Source organism: Myotis daubentonii, chromosome 7 (assembly GCF_963259705.1).
Source record: "Myotis daubentonii chromosome 7, mMyoDau2.1, whole genome shotgun sequence".
NCBI lineage: Eukaryota > Metazoa > Chordata > Mammalia > Chiroptera > Vespertilionidae > Myotis > Myotis daubentonii.
Genome location: NC_081846.1, coordinates 48,361,018 through 48,384,152, shown reverse-complemented (window position 1 = coordinate 48,384,152; position 23,135 = coordinate 48,361,018). Strand labels below are relative to the sequence as shown.

At 42.3% G+C, this 23,135-nt stretch overlaps 1 protein-coding gene across 1 annotated transcript in view; it reads right to left on the bottom strand.

The window, feature by feature from the left end:
* Positions 1–22,706, bottom strand: part of LRP2 (LDL receptor related protein 2) — a 200,401-nt gene extending 177,695 nt beyond the window's left edge. Inside the window, exon 1 of the mRNA XM_059704195.1 lies at positions 22,471–22,706. Within this exon, the coding sequence (XP_059560178.1) occupies positions 22,471–22,546 (76 nt within the window). The 5' untranslated portion in view covers positions 22,547–22,706. The remainder of the gene's footprint in view (positions 1–22,470) is intronic.
* Positions 22,707–23,135: the final 429 nt, after the last annotated feature.

Below are 23,135 nucleotides of genomic sequence, written 5' to 3'. Positions count from 1 at the left end.
CCAATTCTACCCAGTGTGTGTGTGTGTGTGTGTGTGTGTGTGTGTGTGTGTGTGTACATGGTGCACTTTAGGAAAGCATATCAAGTCGAAGAATCTGTATTTCCCTCCTTCCATTCAGCCCAGCATATCTAAAAGCCAACAGTTCTCCACAGAAGGTTAAGAAATAAAGTCTGAATAACCAGGTAGCTGTATGCTTGATATGCTACTCTACAATTGGGATGGAGAGGTAAGGAAGGGGAAAGTGAAGACTGCTTAGAAGCCAAGCAACTTTCCAGAGGTAAGCCCCTGGAGTCATGCAGCCTGGGTTCAAACCGCAGCTCCACCTCTTACTAATACTATGGCAGGCATGTTTCATTTTCATGCCTCAGTTTCCCCATCTAAATATGGAAATAATAAGGGCTCCTACTCATAAAATTAATATGAAGATAGAATAAGGATTATGGGCTTGGTACATGAGTAAGTGTTCAACCAATGAGAGCTATTGTTACTATAGTTGACCAAGTGTTTTCTGATACTTTAAACTCTACATATTGTCTCCCTTTGAAATTTTTAGTGTTTTTTTTTTCTGTTTCATATATACAGGGCAAAAATAGGTTCACAGTTGCACTGTGACATTCTTTTGAATTAATAAAGCTCTTGTAATAACCATAACCTAAATATATTTTGCATTATTTTTTATCTTTTTTAATTTTATTTTTCAATTACAGTTTGCATTCAACATTATTTTGTAGTAGTTTCAGATGTACAGCATAGCAGTTAGACAGTCATATACTTTACCAAGTGTTCCTCCCACTATTTCAGGTACCTACCCGGCACCATACATAGCTATTACAATATTATTGACTATATATTCCGTACTGCATGTCTTTTTCTATACGAACAACTATAAACCTACTTTTGCCCAACCCTGTATTTGCTTATACTCTAAGACTTCTATATTCATAATCTGCAACCCAGTTTGAGAATCTTTCTAAATTAACCTAATTAGAATGATAGCTGATCCTCTCCCCTGCCAAAATAAAGTTGATTCAAGACATAAATTTTACATTATCTTATTAGTACATTATACTTTTATTTTAAATTATACTCTCTCCTTAGTAAATATTTCTTATATCCCAGGTTCACAAGAGACAAAAATATCTATATTCAAAATAAAAGTGAGCTAAAAAAAAATAGAACTTAATTCATAAAGATAGGCAAGTTTTCATGCACTTTCAAAAATACATCACTACTTGGTGAAATAAATTAACTTTTTGCTAGTTTATCTCCCTGTTTTATAATATCTTTAAGATGTATCCAACACTTACATTTCAGGAGTGTTTAAAATGCTTGGTAATAGCCCTAATCAGTTTGGCTCAGAGGATAGTGTCAGCCCGTGGACTGAAGTGTCCTGGATTCAATTCTAGTCAAGGGCATACACCTCGGTGGTTGCAGCCTCTATCACTGTCTCTGGTTGGGGTGCATACAGGAGGCAACCAATTGATGTGTCTCTCTTACTCTGTCTTTCCCCCGCCCTTCCACTCTCTCTAAAAAATCAATGGAAAAAATATCCTCGAGTGAGGATTAACAAAAACAAATAAATAAAATAAAGATCTTTTTTAAAAAATGACTTCATATTTAACTAAATAAAATTAACCAGTTGCCTAAACACAGATATCTTAGTCCAAAGGAGTTGACAGTGGCAATATTTATTGGATTCTGAGTTAGACAATATGGAATTACTAAACTCTGATATTAATATCTACAATCTAAAACTTCTCCTCAGTTCCCCTTAAGTGTGGAAATTGTTTTAACTTGACCTTTTGAAAAAGACTAAGCATGAAGGAAACAGAGACCACCTCTCACGAAAGGAAAAGTCCTGCGATTTTCAAAAAATAATCTGCTAACAGTATCACCACTATAGCAACTATTAACAAAAGGGAATCTACACTAATAAAAGGGTAATATGCTAATTAGACCAGATAGACCGGCCATCTTCTGGTCATCCAGTCCTCCTTCCCGACAAAGCCACGGTGGCGGGGGCCAAGGCAGAGGCAGTTAGGGGCGATCAGGCCGGCAGGGGAGGGCAGTTAGGGACAATCAGGCCGGCTGGCAGAGGCAGTTAGGGGTGATCAGGCCGGCAGGCAGGTGAGCAGCTAGAAGCCAACGGTCCCGGATTGCGAGAGGGATGTCCGACTGCCAGTTTCAGCCCAATCCCTGTGGGCCAGCAGTCGGACATCCCCCGAGGGGTCCCTGATTGGAGAGGGTGCAGGCCGGGCTGAGGGAACCACCACCACCACCACCACCCTCCCCCCGCCCGTGCATGAATTTCATGCAACAGGCCTCCAGTTCTGATACGAAGAACCAGAGAACCAGCAGTATTTATAAACTCAAAATCAAAGACTCGCAGATGCATATATATGGTAAACATCTCTACTATAAAAGGTCTTTACTATAAAGTTAAAAGACAATTTAAGTCTAATTCCAACATTCTTTTGGTGCATGCTATGTGCCTACAATTTCCTTCCTATCCTTAGAATCATTAAAAATAGGTTTTTATCTTTCTTCCATAGGATGGTCCTTGAATATTTGAAGAGAGAGCTAGCCACTGTTCCCCTGATTCTCCTCCAAACAAAAATCCCCAGTCTTTCCATCATTCCTCCCATAACATGATTTCCAGTTCTCTCATCATCCTTGTTTCTTTCTTCCAAATTCATTTCAAAATGTCTATGTCTCTCCCAAAAAAAGTTGTCCACAAAGCTGAACAAATGCCCAGTGTCACCTGGTCAAGACCACAGCAGCCTACCTCAATTTTCATTCCCCTTCCTCTTCAGAAACAGAATACCAATTTTATTCAGGTGAACAATCTATAATAATAAAAGTATAATATGTAAATCCACCGAATGACTGAACAGCAGAACAACCATCTGGATGACCTTCAGGATGACCACTCTATGACACACACTGGTGCCAGGCCAGCCAAGGCAGGTGCGATGCGATTGGTTGGGGGCCCCATCATCGCCCCACAATCGCCCCGCAGAGGGAGGCCCAGGCCACCCTCTGTGCAGCAATAAATAGATCATGGAGCCCTGGATGGGTGGGCAGGGCCTCCTTCTGCAATCTGGGAGCCCCACAATCAATCACCCCACAGAGGGAGGCCCAGGCCACCAGCCAATAATGTTGTGGTAGGTGCGCGGGGCTGGCCAGCAATCACCCCTCAGAGGGAGACTCAGGCCAGCCAAGCAATCACATCCCATGCCTGTCACCTGCATAGGGAGGCGACCGGTGGCAGAGGAGGGGAGGGGCAACGCTGCACAGATGGCAAGCAGTGGCAGCAGCAGGGGCGGGGCCAGCTGCTGGCAGCCAGGGGAAGGAAAGCGCCGATGGACCCTGATCGCAGGCCAGGCCTAGGGACCCTACCCGAGGGTTCCCAGATTGCAGGCCAGGCTGAGGGACACCCCCCACCTCCATGCACAAATTTTGTGCACCGGGCCTCTAGTGTGTTTATAAAAGGCTACATTTCCCAGACTTCAGTTAAGTGTGGTCATCAATAAGATGAAATACAAGCAGTAGGGTTATGTAGGACTTTCAGGAAGTCTTTTTGAAAGAGAGATAGCACACCCTTCTTTTTCCTCCTCCATTCCTACTATCTAGCCTGGAGCAGAGATGGTTATGGCTATAAAAGCTATTTTGGACAATGAGGTGAAGTTACGGATGGAAGCCACCAGCAGAGAATAGCAGACTAGGAAGGTAAGTGCCTGGTTCCCTGATGATACCATGGAAATACCAAGTAGCCTACTGCTGGTTCTATAAGAGACAAATGTCCATCTCATTCAAGCCCAACAAAATCCTCTTTACAACACCAGTCCAGATTAGAGTGTGCCTATCACCTCCATTAAATGATGGAGTTGCTTTACTACAATTCATATAGTTCTTTTAACTTTCCATTAACAAAAGATTTCTTGAGTTCCAGCTCATTCAGGGCTCTATGCCAGACACAGAATATAAGAGGAGGCAGGCATAACTCTTAGCATCAATGGTCCTATTCTAGAGGAAGAGATAAAATACATACATAAATAATTGTAATTCATGGTATGATGAGAAGTGCTGTAAGAGAGGTTCAGATAACATTCAGTGGAGATCAAGAAAGGCCTGTGGAGGAAGCTGCACTTACGCTGCAGCATGCGGGTCTGAAGGGAAGGTATGCCTGGCAGAGGAACAAACTGGAACTGGCACAGAAGCAGGAAAGTGTAAGGCATGTCCAAGAAAGGGCCACATTCTTCATCCAATATCACTGATACATGCCTACAAATTATGAAGATCGTGCTTGCGGCAGATTGCCTTTTATGTGAAGTGAGAAACAAATTTGCAAATCATGACCCCCTGTAAAGCCACCATGGAGTCAATTCAATTCACCAGACATTTACAAAGTACCAGTTGTTTGATCATCAAATAAGAATTTCTCCCAATCCATAAAGCCACTCTAATTTTAAACAAATGTCATCAAACATTTTTCCTATTTTAAAAAACAATTGGAGGAGAAATTTTTCTAATATTCTACTAAACTGGAAGAAATGTTTCCAAATGTGTATTTTGAAATTTAATAAACTATAAGTACACAACACAAATGTATTTCTCCTTTCCTCTTATTATTGATGGATTTATTTTATTAAATTGAGTATGGGTTCAATAAAAGTCACAGAATCAATCATGTGGGGAAAAATAGAGCATTAGAGTTCAGTGCACAAGATCTAGAGCCAAACCTCCTACCCTGCCTCAGTTTACTCATTTATAAAATGGAGATAGTAATAGTATTTACCTCCCTGACTGCCACAAGCATTAAACTCTATAATTATGGGGCCTATATCAGAGGCATGTAGTAAGTTTCAGGAAAATGTCAGCTCTTACTACCAGTATTATTCATCCCTGCATCTTTGTTCACTCCCTATCAACCAAAATGGGCTCTCAGGGAGAAACCATTAGCATTTGGGATTGGACAATTCCTTGTAGTGTGGAACTGTCCTATGTATTGCAGCTGGTTTACCATCCCTGTCCTCTGCCTTCTTACATGCTAGCAGTGACAGTCAGGCATCGTGACAACAAAAAATACCCCCACACACATCCAGATGCTCCCTAAGGGAGCTGCACCAACTAGGAATCAATGAGCTAAACCAAAGAAAACATCACACACCATGCCCAGATGGCCAATAAGCTAGAACTTCTTCAGACAAGAGGATTCATAAACATCATCACGTTTTTATGAATATAAATAACATATGTGTACATTGAAAAGATATTTCTAATATTCTCATAAACAAAACATATCAACTAATTGAACAAATAATGGAATTATCAAAAAGAGCAACAAATAAAAGCCTTCTCTACATTCCATGGTGACTCTCTCCCCTTCTGGTCACCTCCAGGTCTACAAGTTTAGTTCAACCCTCATCATCTGTCACTCAGATGATTATAGTAATTCTCCAATCATCTGGTTGACCTGATTTTCCTCATTGCAGTAAGCATTACCTTTAGTAAATGGAAGTCAGATCATTGCACTTCCCAACTTATATTCTTCAAAGGCACTAAACTTCTGAACTTGACATACAAAGTCCTTCACAGTCTAACCAGAGTCCCCTCTCCCAGCTCCATCTCCTGCTGACACACCCTCCCTCAACACTCAGTTCTGTGCAGTCTTCCTTGGCTCTTAGCCCCTCGGGCCTACATGACTTCATCACTTCTTTTCCTGACCTTCCATTATAATACCTACCACCTTGTAGCACAATGCTTATTTACCTATCTCAGTGGTCAGCAAACTCATTAGTCACCAGAGCCAAATATCAACAGTACAACGATTGAAATTTCTTTTGAGAGCCAAATTTTTTAAACTTAAACTATATAGGTAGGTACATTGTTATTAACTTAATTAGGGTACTCCTAAGCTGGCCTTTGCTAAAAATGTCCTCAATCTGATTGAGGTACATTCGCTGAGGTCAACCCTTTCCAACTCTCCCATCCACACTCGTCTTGTAGCCAGTCTCACTCAACTCATGCATGTGCGCCCTATTCTTGCGTGCCTGCACGTGGTATTTTGTGGAAGAGCCACACACAAGAGGCCAAAGAGCCGCATGTGGCTCGCGAGCCACGGTTTGCCAACCACTGATCTAGACGAGTCTCAACTGGGCTGACTGGACACTTCAAGTCTCTGCCACGTATCTGTTCCATGCCAGTAGGCTACCTCAGGAATGTCCTCATGGAGATGACAGAAACACAAGAAAGAGCAAGGCCTCTCGAGTTGTAGACTTAGAAGCACCATACTTGCACTTCTGCTTCATTCTATTACCCAAAGCCAGGCACATGGTCAAGCCCAGAGACAGAGGCAGAGGACACTTCAAAGTTAAATGCCCAAGGGGGTGGATGCAGAGAGGGTAAAAGATCATTCAACCCATCAGCAAGACCTATCAATTCTACCTTAGAAATACTTTCCACGCCTGACCAATACTCCTTCTACCTTATTGCTACCACCACTTCAGTTCACCATGATCTCTCTTACCTATCACCACCTGACTGCTCTGTCCAAATCTTTCTTGTCCATTCCTTCTCAGGCCATTCTCAATGCAGCAACGAGAATAAACTTAAAAAGAAAACCTGCTCTGACCACTCATTTAATTAAGTCTGCCAAATGGTTTCCTATTGTTCTCAGGATAAAGGTGAGAATCCTGACTAAGGTCTGAATTGTTTTCAATTTTCAATTGAGGGGTTATTTTAAAGCAAATAGGTGAACCTGGTGAAAGGGAGAAAGAGAGTGAGGAGGGAGTGTGGGAAAGAGAGGCTTTGTAATGACTTCCATGTGAGGACAGCCTGGGACCCCTTTCTCCAACCTCATCTCCTTCCATCCTTTCTTTCACTTTATGGCTGGAACACATCACAATTCCCCAACTTGTACACTATTTCAAGCCTCTAGGGTCTTACTTGGACTGCTCTGTGTCCAAGTAGAGTTCTTTATCCCTCCTTTTGGTACGGGTTCAAAACCCTCTGCCTTTCTCCTTTCCTTCTTCTAGGGAAAAAGAGGAGAGGAGAGCCTTGAGTGGTTTGGCTGAGTGGATAGAGTGTTGGTCTGCGGACTGAAGGGTCCCAGGTTCGATTCCAGGAGAGAGAGAGGGAGAGAAGGAGGAAAATATTTCCCCTCCTTAAAAAAAAGCTATGTTTTTTCCCCCAGCAAGTTCTATGGATAGAGAATTTGACAAGTGATTCCTGTATTTCAAAAGACCACAGCATGGTGGCTGCTCTGCTGCACTGACCTAACTAAGAGCTGGTCAACTATGAATGATTTAGCACCAGGTTCCCTGTGGGGCCAAATGTTTACTGTATGTTCACAGGTACCTGAGGGGTAGAAATTACTAAAGCTCATCGTATCGTCCAGAAAACTGAAGCTCAGAGAGGCCAAGTGGTCCAAGGGTACATATCTGAAAAGTGACCAAGCTAAATTTCAAAGCTCTAATACCAGTGGGTATACCAGCACCAGAAAGGGATCAGCCACAAGTTAACTGTTTCCAGGGTAGGTAGACCCTTAAGACTGAAGATTCTTGGGCAGATGAAGAAGGAGCAGTAGGGGAATGGGAGCATAGCCAGAGTTTCTATAATAGTAGGAAGAGCCCAGTGTTTGGCTTGGTAGCTGGAGATTTAAATCTTTATCACTGGCTACAGTTCATTCCCATAATTTAAGCCACTTTCTATACCTTCCAGGAAACTCTAAGAATTTTTCCTTTATAAAATGTGAGTGATTTTAGCATAGAATTTTTGTAAATTTTTAAATGTACTGATTCTTCAGAAATTATTCAAGACACCAAATATTCCCTATATCATCCTTCCTACAATGCAAATCCCCCAAGCGTTCAATGCCTTTAAGAAAATTCGATGGCAGATTTGAGGACATGGGAGATAAGTTTTAAAAGTGCCTGCTCACATGTCTCATTGGAGACCAAGACATAATAAAATCATGTAAGCAGAAAATTTTCAATTATAAGGATTATAAAAAATAAAAAAAAATTAGTTGTATATTTTATGGTGTTTTAAAACTACAGGCAAGCTTTACAGACTAATGCAATCAATATGCCCCAATATTTTTATATTTTCCCTCTAGAGTACTGAAAGTATCCACAAGTTCACTTTCAGCTAACAGCCAAATTGTTTCATTTTATTATATCTTCATTCAGTTTTAACTTAGAAAAAATAAAATAAAACATTTTAAAACTTAAAAGCTCATCCTTGAGTGAGTTTCCTCATTACTTGCTACCCTCCATTCTACCATAATGTCACCATGTATATGCTTACTTACTAAATTTCATTTCCCTAAATTACTTTCAAATTCTGCTGAAATGAAAGAGCAAAGCTGTCCTTCAACCTGACTTCTCCTTTAAACCAAATATTAAAAGTTACCGTGGCCCGGGCCTAGCCAATTTGGCTCAGTGGACAGAGCAGCAGCCTGTGGACCAAAAGGTCCCAGGCTTGGTTCAGGTCAAGGGCACGTACCTTGGTTGCAGGCTCCTCCCTGGCCCGGGCCCTGGTTGGGGCTCATGCAGGAAGCACCAGTCAATGTGTTTCCCTCATTATCAATGTTTCTCTCTGTCTTTCCCTCTCTCTTCCACTCTCTCTAAAAATCAACGGAAAAATATCCTCAGGTGAGGATTAAAAAAAAAAAAGTTAGCTTGGTGTGTTCCTCTCAACCTATAGCTGGTTTAAGAGTTCTCATTTGTAAGAGAAAAGTTGTCAGGGAGGGAATGAGATGAGGAGAAAATCTCTAATTTGTCATCAATAAAATAAATTAGGAAATAACCTTTAATCTAAGAGTAGAATTTACCGATTTAGTCATTTATTTACAAAATTGATGGAAATTGTTAACAAGAAGTTAATTGATTTAAGTCACCTGATTACCAGTTAATTAACCACACTGACTTAATCTTCTTTGAAAACATCAACTCATCATTTACCAAGTGTCAAGGGGTAAATCATCAAATAAAAAATAAACCTCTGTCCTCCTCTTCAAGGGAGATTTCTTGAGTGTGTTTTCTTTGCAGATTCCAATCTAGCAATGGGCCGAGTTTGGGAAATCTTTGTGTGTGTGTGGCTATACTGAAAGAGCTGCCATCTTCCCAGAGCCTTTTCCTCCATTATGATTTAAAAAAAAACAAAAAAAAAACACAGCTTTGCAAGCTTACCATCCATGTCATTCTGAATTAGTTCAAAAATGAGCTAGGTGCCGAAACCGGTTTGGCTCAGTGGATAGAGCGTCGGCCTGTGGACTGAAAGGTCCCGGGTTCGATTCCGGTCAAGGGCATGTACCTGGGTTGCGGGCACATCCCCAGTAGGAGATGTGCAGGAGGCGGCTGATCGATGTTTCTCTCTCATCGATGTTTCTGACTCTCTATCTCTCTCCCTTCCTCTCTGTAAAAAATCAATAAAATATATTTTAAAAAAAAATGAGCTAGGAACACTTATTGAGTAAAAAGTGAACAAACAAAAGGTAATCGAGACTTTCATATGAGAAAGTGAGTTTTTAAAAAAAAAGAACTTAAAACCTACTATTTGTGGGGTGTGACTACAAAAGAATAGCATAAAGGAATTTGGGGGGGAGGTGCATGAACTGTTCTAATTCTGATTGTGGTGGTGGTTACAGAAACATATACAGGTATTAAAATTTATAGAACTATACACATGCAACGTCTATTTTAGTCTGTATTACTTTTTTAAATAAGAATACAACACTTCACTCATGTCAATACTCAAAGCCCATCCCTATGCGAACTATAAAATCTTATTCCTTTTTACAGATAGAAAAATTAAGACCAACCACTTGCCCCCAGCTCAAAAAGGAGAAGGGTGTCCTAAGAAAACCAGTCCTGTTGTAGAAAATCAGAAAGAATGTATCCTATGTGTCTCATGTCTATCCAGTTCTCAATTAGTAGATCCACTGCCTCTCTGCAAGAAAAGCAGAGCCATTTGTCTTTGATCTACTCATGTACCCATCGTGCACGAAGGCTCTGAAGGGAACCAAAGTCCAGGTCACTGTGACAAATGCTGAGACCTCCTTCAGGAAGAGTGCTGGGGCATTAATAAAACACCTTTTCACTTCCCTTCATTTTCTCGATCCTTCAAAATCACAGCAAAACGCTTGAAAATAAATCTGGATTACAGCGGGATTTTGTTGCACATTCACAATCAGCAACAACTATTAAAGACCTCTTTGATTTCCCTTAAGGATACAATATGCATCCTTCTTAGCTCAAGCCCTACTTAGCTCAGGTCCCATGTTTTCTCTTGTCTGCTCTGCCGGGTTTAATCATTTACAGCAAGAAGCATCTAACTTTTGCTGTCTTCCAGTTAGTACATTCAATTTTTAAACCGTGCATTTTGTTTTTCACTAGAATCTCAGCTTCCAATGATTACTTAGCAAATTCTTTCAACACCTCACTGCACCAAATATTAGGGAAGAAGTAAATTTTTATGTCAGAAGTGAACTGGAAAAAAAATCAAAGTTTTGGTACATAGAAATTAACTATTTAGCAATTGGCTTGGAATATGTGTGTTTTACTTTGTTCATTTGCAAATTCTTTTTTATTGCATGCTAACTTAGGAAAAAAACAGGATTTCCTATCAACAGTCGTCATTATGGTCTAGAAAAATTATAACTTCCATGTACATTAAATCTAAAAGCCTCCTCTCAATCTTACCTTGCACTGATGAATCCCTAAGGAATGATTGACAGAGTCTTGCAACTTTATAGCTTTTAGGGTCAATCTCCCCTTTTGTTCAAACAGTCCTATTTCAACTGAGCTAACTAGAGAGAGAGCCAGACTAGAAGGTAAGTAGTTCTATCTTTGAGATCCGTTTGACAGATTCACAACAGAAACTCTCCATAAAGCCATCCTAAGAAAAAACACAAGCAATAATACCCTCCCACCCCCACTCCCCAAAAAACTGATTTAAGCAAAATAATTAAAAGATAAAATTAGCTCCCTATTAAGACTACTTCTCACCACTGGTACCTTCTTCCCGCCTTTCATTCCTCATGAAAACATGCCAGCTTTGGGTCTCATTCTTTCTGAACCTTTCTCCAGCAAACATTTACTGTGCATTACCATCTCAACTACTTCACCTACTGGGGTAAAATTTCTGCATTTTATCAGGAGTTTCAAGACTGGCTTTAATGGTGGCAGAGCAGACATCTTTGACCAGGGTCAGAGTTGCTTGGAGCCCAAAAGATCCTTCAGCACATCCAGCCTGTGGGCAAATGCCTTCTCCATCTCTACAAGAGCAGCCTCCTCAGGCATAAAGAGACTCAGTTCTCACTTGGTTGTTGACTACTTTCTTCTAGGGCTTTGGATAGGAGAAATTAGTGGGAATTTTTTCATTAATACTAAACAACAACCCAGCTCAGTCGGTGTGGCTCAATGGTTGAGCGTCAACCCATGAATCAGGAGATCACAGTTTGATTCCTGGTCAGGGAACATGCCAAGTTGCGGGCTTGATCCCAGTAGGGGGCGTAAAGGAGGCAGCCGATCGATGATTCTCTATCATCATTGATGTTTCTAGCTCTCTGTCCCTCTCCCTTCCTCTCTCTGAAATTACTAAAAACATATTTAAAAAGAAAAAACTAAACAGAAACCTTTAAAAACCTCTGCCATCCCTAATGGGAAGTTAGAATAGAATTCTGACTGTGGGATCTTTTGAACTAAAACATGTCATCATAGAGAAGAGGGCATTCCCAAATAATAAGATGATAATATAGGAGAAAGCCAGCAGACAGGATTCGGTCGGTACCTAAAGAGTATGGAGCAAAACTGAGTTAAAATAGAAATGTACTCTTCTAAACAATACGCTGTTTTTGACAGGCCTATGTCACAGGAATCTCTCTATCCTTTATTGTACCTGATTACATCATGTCTGGAGCATGAAAAGGTCTCGATCAATATGTAACGAATGAATGAATAACTGCCAAAAGTAGCAGAAAAATGTCCAAGAGTTGGGTTGCAAAGGGACCAACCTCTAAAATGAAGTTACCTTGTTATAATATGAGCCTCACTAAATGAGGCTTTGTTTGATAGAGGCATTCTCTTCCACTTGCTCCTACTTATCCACAGTGATAGCATGGAAGAATAAGGGCTCTGGGCTCGTTCAAGTCTTGATTCCACCACTTAGTAACTGGATGGCTTTGGGCAATTACCTTACCTTTCTTTGCCTTGGTCCTTTACTCATAAAATTTGATTGTTAATGAAAAAGCAAGTAAACGAATAATACCTATAAAACACTTAGGACTGTGTTAGGCACATAGAAAGCACTCCAAAAAAAATTTAGCCTTCATTATTCTAGCTCATTCCCTCAACTTCTCTGTCCATGCAGTACATGCATCTATCTGAGTCATTCATCTGCCTCTGGCCCCTTAGGTCATGGTTGTATATGGAGTCCTTGAAAAAGCGGGGTCCAAAGTGAAAAAGATTGTGCCCAGGGACAAGCAGCCCTGGGCATTTCTTGGCAGTTTCAGGCCCTCTTTAGTTAGGCCCATTTTTCCTTCATTCATCAGGAACAAGGTCCATGGACGCCCTGACTTGACATGTTCCTTCCACCATAGTCCATGCCACCTCCCTGAATGGGGAAACCACTCCCCTCTTCAAAGAGGGCTTTTTGTCTGAACAAGGCTGTTTTCACTGTGCCATGGTTTCAGACAGCTTTCTTCTGTGTTCTGTTTAAATACAGAATGACAGTCCACTAACATAACTTCCAAACACTTTGACTTATCTTTTTTTAAAAGCTACTGTAACAAATCTATACCAAAAATAGCAAAATGACTCATTCTGTGTGTACAGGGGATTCTCACAGGGCAACCAGGTGTCTGGGATGTTAGTGAAAAAGAGTGACACAGAATCAGTTACTCTCAAATGCCTTGGGAATCAGCAGTAGTTGGGGGCAGTGAGGCAGAGGAAAGGGGGAAAGTCAAATGAAGAGAAACAGCGTTGCTAAGCCACTTGTTTTGATAGAGACTGCAATGTTCTTTTTTCTCTATCAGGTCTTGATGGGGCCTCCAGGAGCCTGGGGGAATGAAGGGCTGGCAATACCAGAGACATGGTGATAAACCAAGAATGCCCCTTCTTAGTTTTAGCATTCCTGGTGGCATCTATTCATTCATTCTTCTTATATACCAGGGAGGGCAAAAGTAGGTTTACAGTTTTGAAAAACATTTAGATTCTGATTATTACAATGGCTTTATTAACTCAAAAGAATGTTGCAATGGCACAGTGTACTTACTTTTGCCTACCCCTGTACTTATTTAGCCCTATTCTGGACACTGAGGATAAAGCAATGAATAAAAAGGATAAAAATCCCTGCTATGGTGAACTTTACATTTTAGGGATTGAAAGACAAAAGTGAATAAATAAGCAAAGTGCAATGGAAAATATAAATTCAGGAAAGAATCAGAGAAGGCCACACTGAGAAGGTGACCTATGGAAGGCAAGACGCAAGTGATGCATAATCTGAGGCAAGAGCTCTCAGGAAGAGAGAAAGCAAGTACAGAGGCATTTAAGGTGCTCACCATGTTGAGTGGGGGGGGGGGGGGGGGGGAGCAAGGATATCACTGCATCTAGATCAGTGGTTCTCAACCTTCTGGCCCTTTAAATACAGTTCCTCATGTAGTGACCCAACCATAAAATTATTTTTGTTGCTACTTCATGACTGTAATGTTGCTACTGTTATGAGTCGTAATGTAAATATCTGATATGCAGGATGGTCTTAGGCAACCCCTGTGAAAGGGTCGTTCGACCGCCAAAGGGGTCGCGACCCACAGGTTGAGAACCGCTGATCTAGAGCCTTGTGAGTGGAGATAATGTCAGGGAAGTAATATGGAGGCCAGTTTGTTAGGATCCTGTGGACCACTGTAAGGACTTATACTGTGACCTTTTATGAGATGCTAAGCTATAGGAAACACACCCAACGTCTTCTTCAAGGACTTTCTACATGCACTCAGTTCTTTTGGGGTGCACATCAGTGTAGAAAGACACCTTCTCAAGCTCATGCTCTTCCCAGGACAGGCCACATCTAGTAACTAAGGAAGGCCTAACACAGAACACGCCCACAGCCAACTCTTGCTCCACAGATCCCCACTATGTTGACTGAGGCCTTGTCATAGTTCACCTTCTGTCCATCTCTGCTTCCTCCCTTTCCTTCAAGAATATTAATCTTAATTAACATACATCTGCACTCCAAACTTCATCTCAATGTCTGTTTCTGGACAACCCAATTTGTATGTGACAGAAACCAACTGAGTTTTTGAGCAGAGGAGTGACATGACCTGACTGATGTTCTAAAAAGATATTGGAAGTAGAAAGAAGGAGCCCTACCGGTGTGATTCAGTGGTTGAGTGAACCAGAAGGTCACTGTTCAATTGACGGTCGGGGCACATGCCCAGGTTGCAGGTTTGATCCCCAGTAGGGGGCATGCAGGAGGCAGCCGATCAATGATTCTCTCTCATCATTGATGTTTCTGTCTCTTTCTCCCTCTCCCTTCCTCTCTGAAATCAATATTTAAAAAAAAAAAAAGAAAGAACTGATTTAACAGAGTATAATTCAGTGCCACTGGAAGGAATTTACTGTGCCGAGTTATTTCATCTCTGTATTTCAGTTTACAAAAAATAAAAATGATAAGTTATCTAGAATGTTGTTCCCAAACTGTCTGATCCTCAAAATCTCCTGGAAACGCTAAAAAAAAAAAAAAAAAAAAAAAAAAAAAAAAAAAAAAAAAAAAAAAAATCCCATACTGCTGATTTTATTAGTATAGGTTTTGGCCTAAGAATCTATATACTTTTTAAAGCTCCCCAGGTAATTTTGATGATATGCCGAGTTTGGGGAGCAAGCTGACTTCTATCTAGGATCCATAGCAATTATAATATTTTATAGGTTGTGATGAAAGAACGTTTTTGAGAACATAACTGAAATATTCTCAAAGTTGAGTTACCCTGGATTAAACAAACATGTAGCCCCATTTGCCCTGGCAGCTATATGACAATATGGAAAGCCAGACTGAAAACAAAACTGAAACCTAGAGGGGAGTAGAGTCAAGAAAAACACAAAGAAAGAGAACTGGAGCCTGCTGCACCTCACCTGAACCCCTCACTGCCTCAGTTTTCCTTACAGGAGCCAATAAATACCCTTGATTGTTTAAGCCAGTTTGCAGAGGGTTTTTTATTTCTTGTTTCTTTCAACAAAAAGTATCCTCCACACCCTTCCCCACATTGGAATTAAATTGGTGTGGAAGTACACGTAGGATTTTCTTTTTTAGTAAGACTATAATGCAGGTATGATTGACATATTTCAGAGAAAACACTTTTCATTCTTAAATTTAACTTTATTTGAGAATTTCCCTATGAAATAAATTCTTTTTTTATTTTTAGCCTTTACTGGGAAAAGCTTCTCCTTGTTAATGAGATTAAAAACCAAAGAATTGGGCCCAAAGTGACAAGCAGATCTCTGACACTCTAAGACAGGATGTTTTTATAGAAGAACCCAAGAAAGTCTAGCATAACAGAACTCAGAATTGTAGCTACTGTCTTATTCCCCATTTTCAGGTTTTCTCAAAACCCACTGGACCCTCAAAAATAGATATGTTGTAATGTGAATCAGTAGATCAGTGAGTAAAGTTACTAGGAATCTTCATGTGTTATTGGTTGATAGTACATAAACTTAAAAGAAACCTCTAGTGTTGCTTACAAACTTTGATTTCAAAATCTGGACAATAAAAAAGCCATTGTGTCCATGGTAACAGTGGTTTAACTTTTCAATGAACAGAATGGTAATCACATTTCCTCCTTTCATTCATTTCTTACTGTTTCCAGTAACCTTAGGGGTCAGGCATGACCTGAGGGTTAATGACCAAAAGCTTAGGAATTTCAACATGAAACTTCACACTGTCTAACCTGACATTTTCTCAGAGAGACTTATATTTTCTTGCATTATGCTTTGGCATTGTCCTAAGTCAGAAATACTCTAATATACCAGTTAACCATCTCACTTTTGGAATGATAATGTTTCTAGTTCCCCAGCACATGCTATAAGAAATAGATCTAAATTAAAACAAAATAACAAGCAGCATAGAGTATATGTATTTGGCATTTCTGAATTAATCCTGGAATGTGTGAAAGACACCTGTTCTACCATATTTGGAAAAAATCTCTAGGGTAAATGCTAAGGACTCTTGGGGTTGTCTTCATAGAAGCATCTTAATATGTCTCCAAACCCTTCTCTCTTCTCTCTACTCCATCTCATAGCTGAGGTCTAGTGCCTGGAAAAGGGACAAAGTATTAGGAATATAAACAAGGGAGTGAAGTAGAGTATGCAGGAGAAGTAGCAAGGGCCTAGGATTCACTAAAAAAATGAAATCATACAATAGATTCAAGAACTCCTGTATTCTGATCTCTCAGCTCAATTTCCAGAACTTTCCTGTCCATCACAAAGGTCTACTTTAAATAAGAACCCTTTATGCTATAAATAAACCTTCTAGATTTCCTCCTTTCTCCTGTTTTCCTTATAAACTTAAAGTTGCAACCTGATCACATGAACATAGGCACCATGTCTTTTGCCTTAATGTTTCCAATACTTTTCCCCCTCAATTTATTGAGCTATACCAGGACTGCCTGCTCTTGAGTAATTTCTAATTGCCAATAATTTTGCCCTACCCAGTGTAAGGTTGGTTAAGTGTTCTCCTATGCACCAAAAGGTCACTGGTTCAATTCCCTGTTAGGGTGCAGGTTCGGTCTGGATCAACTGATCCATGTTTCTCTCTCACACTGCTGTTTCTCTCCCTCCCCCCCCCTTTCTCTTTCTCTCTCTCTCTCTCTCTCTCTCTCTCTCTCTCTCTCTCTCTCCCCCTTTCCCTCTCCCTCTCCCTTCCTCTCTCTCTCTAAAATCAATAAAAACGTATTTTAGGCTGGCTAGTGAGGCTTAGTGGTTGAGTGTCCGCCTATGAACCAGGATATCAGCTTCTGTTCCCAGTTGGAGCACATGCCAGGTTGCAGGCTCTATCCCCACCCAGTAGGGGGCATGCAGGAGGCAGCCGATCACTGATTCTCTCCCTCTCTGAAATCAATAAAAAAAAATTTTTAACATATTTTTCAAAAATTTCTGTAGCCTTTTCAAGTCTGTCTTTATATAAAATTCAAATAACATGTTTGTTTTATCTGTTAAGGTGTTCTAAACACTTGTTTTCTTTGTTTGTTTTTTTTGTTGTTGTTGTGTTTAGAAAAGCAAGCAAACCCTGCCAGCATGGCTCAGTGGTTGAGCGTCGACCTATGAACCAGGAGGTCACAGTTCAATTCCCGGTCAGAGCACATGCCTGGGATGCGGTCTCAATCCCCAGGAGGCAGCTAATCAATGATTTTCTCTCATCACTGATGTTTCTATCTATCTCTCCCCTCCCTTCCTCTCCGAAATCAATAAAAATATATTTTTTAAAAAAAAGAATAGAAAAGCAAGCAAGAATTTATTGGCCACAGTAAAAATATACTTAGGAGGGTGAAACAAGGAAGGGCTTAAAAGAAGCAGCAGGAGAGCCTAGGCTGGGCTGCCTTAGCTCACTGGGAAGTCAGTGAAAAGGGGGGGGGGGGGGGGAATGGGGCCTTGGAGACAAGTTCAGAGGGTTAGCCCAGGATAAGCTGCTGCTGCTCATTGCTTCCCTGGTTGCAAATCTCAATGGCTCCCTTAAAGCTTAGGACAGTGATGGCGAACCTATGATACGCGTGTCAGAGGTGACACGCGAACTCATTTTTTTGGTTGATTTTTCTTTGTTAAATGGCATTTAAATATATAAAATAAACATCAAAAATATAAGTCTTTGTTTTACTATGGTTGCAAATATTAAAAAATTTCTATATGTGACACGGCACCAGAGTTAAGTTAGGGTTTTTCAAAATGCTGACACGCCAAGCTCAAAAGGTTCGCCATCACTGGCTTAGGGGATGGTGCATGTGGGGGAAAGGGAGGGAGGAGGGAATGGCACCGGTGTGCTACCTGGAGGGAGAGCACATCTAGACACTTGTTGTTTTTGCAGACCAATATCTATTTACCATTCTCTTGGTAGCTTTACCCCAATTTTCCTTTGGGGTCCATCCTTAGTCCATGACTTCAGGGACCAAGCATGTGACCCAAGCCTAACCCATGGACACACTTCATGCCCCTGGATAGAGTGACTGATTCTCCAATGACCTAAGCAGAACCCCTAAGATGCAACTAATACTTTTGCTGAGAATAATTAAGATAAAAACTCTTGTTCTTTCCACCGAACATGACATGAAAGGCTGTGGCTCCAAGAGCCATGAACAATCATCTTATAACACCAGAGGGAACACATTTGAAAACAGAGTCATCTCATAACCAGGAAAAAGAGAAACCAGATCAGTATGATATAGGCTGGGCCTGCATTTTATAATACATTGAGCCAAATGAAATTGCCAATATTTGACTTTTTATAACCTAGATTCTAGGTCCTAAAATCACAGCAATCCCATAAGGTTCCACCTAATAGCCATATCTTTTAAATTATGTATTTCAATAAACTTCTTTTTTGGTTTCAACTACTTTAACTTAGGTTTCTGTCATTTATAAACATGAGTCCAGATTAATATGTGAAGTTGTTATAACCACTAAAATAGCATGTCAACATACACGAGTGCACCATTCAAACGACTACTTGTAAAAAATTAAAATATATGTTTTACTGAATTTCCAAGGTAGTAAGTGGCAGTCAGGAATCAAACCCAAATCTAACCCCAAAATCTCACTCTTCCCCCATCATCCCACAGTGCTGAGATTGTTGATAAATCACTTAGGAAACATTTGCGCAGGCCCTTATGGAACACATACGGCATCAAAGAAATGTCTCCTTTCAAAACAACTACCAATCTGATCATTTTAAAGAAGCAGCCCAAAACTGTGGCTGAGACATGTCAAATCTTTTTAAATTAAATTTATTGGGATAACATTGGTTAATAAAAATTACATAGGTTTCAGGTGTGTAATTCTACATGTCAAATCTTTTTTAATGTTGGTGAAATCCTGACCAGGTTTATTAGAAACTAGTGAATGACTGAGAATCTTAAATACAAAGTTGCAGTTTAATATAAACATGAAATCGAGACCACTTTTTCATTTCTCATCCTCCTTAACCTTTCTCTAGTATTTATACTTCTGACTCCCTAACACACTAGAGACACTTAATAAATGTTGTGGAATGCCACACTGATGACATTTTTTAAAACTCAAGATAATAAAGTTAATAAGATATGATACAACTATTTGAGTTATACCAACAAAGGCTCTATCAAACTTATTTTCCCCATATTAGAACAGAGTTTCACAATTAGTACCTTTCTAGTTGTTCTATATCATGCAGTCAACCATGAGAATCTTTTTCCTTTCAATTCAATTAACTTTTGTAAGCAGCCTCTACTTTCTTTAAAAAAAAAAAAAAAAAAAAAAAAAAAAAAAAAAAACCTTGAAGGTATAGGAATGGTATAGTTCTTATAGGGAATCATCTACAATTAGGTGCTTACTATATTGCTTTCTTTGGGGAGAATTGTGATAACAATTGGTCAGAATGTGATAACTGTCCAGCCCATTGTCAGCTTTTTAAAAAAATATATCTTTAATTAATTTCAGAGAGGAAGGGAGAGGGAATGATAGAAACATTAATGATGAGAATCATTGATCGACTGTCCCCTGCACGCCCCCTATTGGGGATGAGCCTGCAAGCATGGCATGTGCCCTGACCCGGAATTGAACCATGACCTCTTGGTTCATAGGTGACACTCAACCATTGTGCCATGCCAATCAGACCTCTGCTTTCTACATTCCTTCTTCTAGTTACTAGGACTTAACAGAAACTGCAAAGCCAACATTATAATGTGCTTCTATTCACAAAGGAAATGTGTCTAGGTTCTTAACATTATTATTTTAAATGATGATACGTTTTTTTAATTAAACATGATTTAAACCTCAGTGTTCTTAGAGTGCCTGCCTAGAGAACATGGACATGATTAACCATGACCTAATAATTATCTTGAATAAGACTAAAAACCAGTCACGTAGCAGCCTGCACTATGAAATGCAGAAATCTTCAGAAATTGGCTTTGATGGCCAAATATTTTGAAAAGTGGATCTGGAAGTGCAGTCTTTGAGAGTTGGAGCATTGTCACAGTATAAGTTCTGGACCAAGCTAAGAGCACATGATGCATGGCTGCATTAATCTATCATAGTTTTCCTCTTAGGCCTGGGACAGGTGACTCATTCAATTTTTTTTTTAAGGAGATTCACCAAGCAGACAGCTTCAGACCATACCAGATTACAACTCTGCACATCCACCAGCGACCCACTCAAGGGGCAGACTCAGTGAGCACTAAAGCCCCACTGAAGCAAGTCCTGCTCTATAGGGGTGTCTCCTGCACAGCTGCTTTTCCACTGTAGTTGTCGCTGGTCCTCACAGCCAATGGGCCTGGAGGTCAATTCCTCCCAGTGATGCCAACAGCAATCAAGACTCAACTATAACAAGACACAGAGGTGCCCCTAGAGTGCCCAGCTCAGATGACTGGGGAGGCTGAGCCCCTGGGCCCTACAGGACACCTAATACACAAGGCCACTCTACCAATTCCAGGAGACTTAGAGAAGCTCTATCTAATACATAGAAACAAACACAGTGAAGCAGCCAAAACTCAGAGACAAAGAAATCTGTCACAAATGAAAGAAATGGAACTACTGGATACAGTAGTATATATAATAAGTACTATATTTAGGACATGGGATCTATATAACCCTAAGTGCCTCCGAGAGGGTGCAAACCCTCTACAATAATAATAAATCCTCCCTGTGTTCAAAGTAAGAATTATTAACAGTCTCCTCCTGCCTCTCCTCCCTTTCCAAAGATTTTTACAAGACCGGTGGGATTTGCTCGCCTTTCCAGGCTTCTTCCCAGGAAGTCTGAAACGGGCACTGCTAGGAGTTGCTGTATAATTACTTAGTTGATTCTCTCTAAGGAGCTTATGCTAAGAAGTGAGGGGGGGGGGGAGCAGATTAACCATTTGAATACATGTCACGGCCCATCCGCAAGCCCCCCCCCCACCATAAATGGGGGCTTCCACACTCCCCATCCGTCAACCCCCAGTAGTACGTGATCCAGGAAAATCAATTTATTGCTTTGGCTAATCCTACAACAATAGGGGTTTCATTTTCATTGTAGGGCAATTAAGCTGTCCAACGAGAAGGGACATGAGGGGAAATGGGGAGAGGCATCTCTCGCATCCCCACAGACAGATTAGCTCCCGTGGAGGCAGCAGCGTCCGCTGTCTGTCTGGTGGTCGGTCACACGCGGCTCCTGGCTGCTACCTAGCAACGCAAAGCCAAGGAGAGAGCTCGCGGGTTCCCCAGCCTCCTCCTCGCCCTTCCCATTCATCCCTGGTATGTTCTCTCCTCTCTCTCTCTCTCTCTTTCTCTCTCTCTCTCTCTCTCTCTCTCTCTCTCTCTCTCTCTCTCTCCCTCCCTCCTTCTCCCTCTTTCCCTCTTTCCCTCTCCCTCATCTTCAAGCTCGCTCTCTCCCCTTCTCCCCATTATCCTCTCTACTTGTCTTCTCTCTCCTCTTCCCCTCTTACTGTTTTTATTCTATCCCTCTCTTTCTCTGCCTCTGTATCTGTAAAAACGTAAACTGTCCGATAACTTGAGAGAAGTTTAAGGCGCTCAAACCAGAAACTTTCCCCATTCCAGCCCTCAAAACTCTGGCCGCGCAGACGCGCCCCATTCATCAACACAAAAGCTCCCACCACCGGTTTGGAAAGGAAAACCCTGCAAGAAAATGCTCCAGTATATCAGCCGCACGCTCAGCCAATCCCGCCTCCCGGCCTTATCTTGGCTCGTAAATGACCTGTATCAAGATGCGGTCTCTTGGGGGTCACCGCGGGACCAAGTTTCCCTGGAAAAAGGAGGGGGCACTCTAGCCCGCAGCGCGGGCGCGCGAAGGGATCTCCTCGGCGGGCGCTGCAGGTGGAAAACCGCACGGAGCAGCGCCGCGGAGCGCTCAGCCCCGAATAGAATAAGTCCATGGCGCGAGCAGGCTGCGCACTCGCGGGGGCGACCTCCATTCTCCCAGGTCCAATCTCAAAGTGCTTTCCAGAAGGGTCGGGACAAACTCCCGTGGGAACAAAGGCGGATGCCCGTGGGGTGCGCTGTCACCCAAACCAGCGGGACTGCTTTCTCAAGTTTGTGGCTGCTCAGTTGCAAGGCGGGCCACGGAAGGGGGTTCCCGCTCGCCCCTCACTGGGCAACCTGAGCGCCCCAGGGGGAGCAGCCGCCCTGTCCTGCCGCCCACCTCCCACCACCCTCCACCCCGGCCTCGCTCCCCTCCGTCCGCCGGCCACCGCCAGGGAAGTCCGGCGCCCCGAGCAGAGCTCCGCTGGCAGGCTCTTACCTTGGCCGCTGGCCGGCACCAGGCAGGCGGCGAAAGCCAGCAGCAGCGTGCACGCCACCGGCGCCCCGCGCTCCATCCCGCCGACGGCCCGGGGCCTCGGCCTCGCCGTTCCTTCCCCGCGAGGTGGGCGCGCGTCGCGCACAGCAGCAGCGCCTCCGCTCGCGAGCGCTCGGTGAGACCCGCACCTCGGCGGGCTCCTAGTGGCAGGAAACGGGCCCTCCCAGGGCGTCCCGGTTTTCTACCCGCGCCAGTCCCCACCCTCCAGGCAGAGCATAAAGCCCTTTAGACCCGACCGCCCCGGAACTAGCATGCGGGAATCCGGCGGGGCAGGCCCCCTGCCGCCCGGCCCGCCCCCTGCACTTTGCAGCGCTGGGAGGAGTGGGACTCGAACATAAGCGCACACACTCACACACGTACGCATACAGCCTCACGCTCACACAGCTGCACGCGCTCACTAGCAAACGGACGCCGTCTCACACACTCGCGCGCGCACACACACCCCTCAGTCCACGTGCACGCACACTTCTCCGCTACACGCTTCCATTCATACGCGCACAGACTCCTCACAGTCACGCGCTTCCATGCGAAGACTCACACCGACACGCTTACACGGCGGCACGGCTTCCCAGCAAGATTTGCCTCTGAAATGTGCCACCGACACAGTC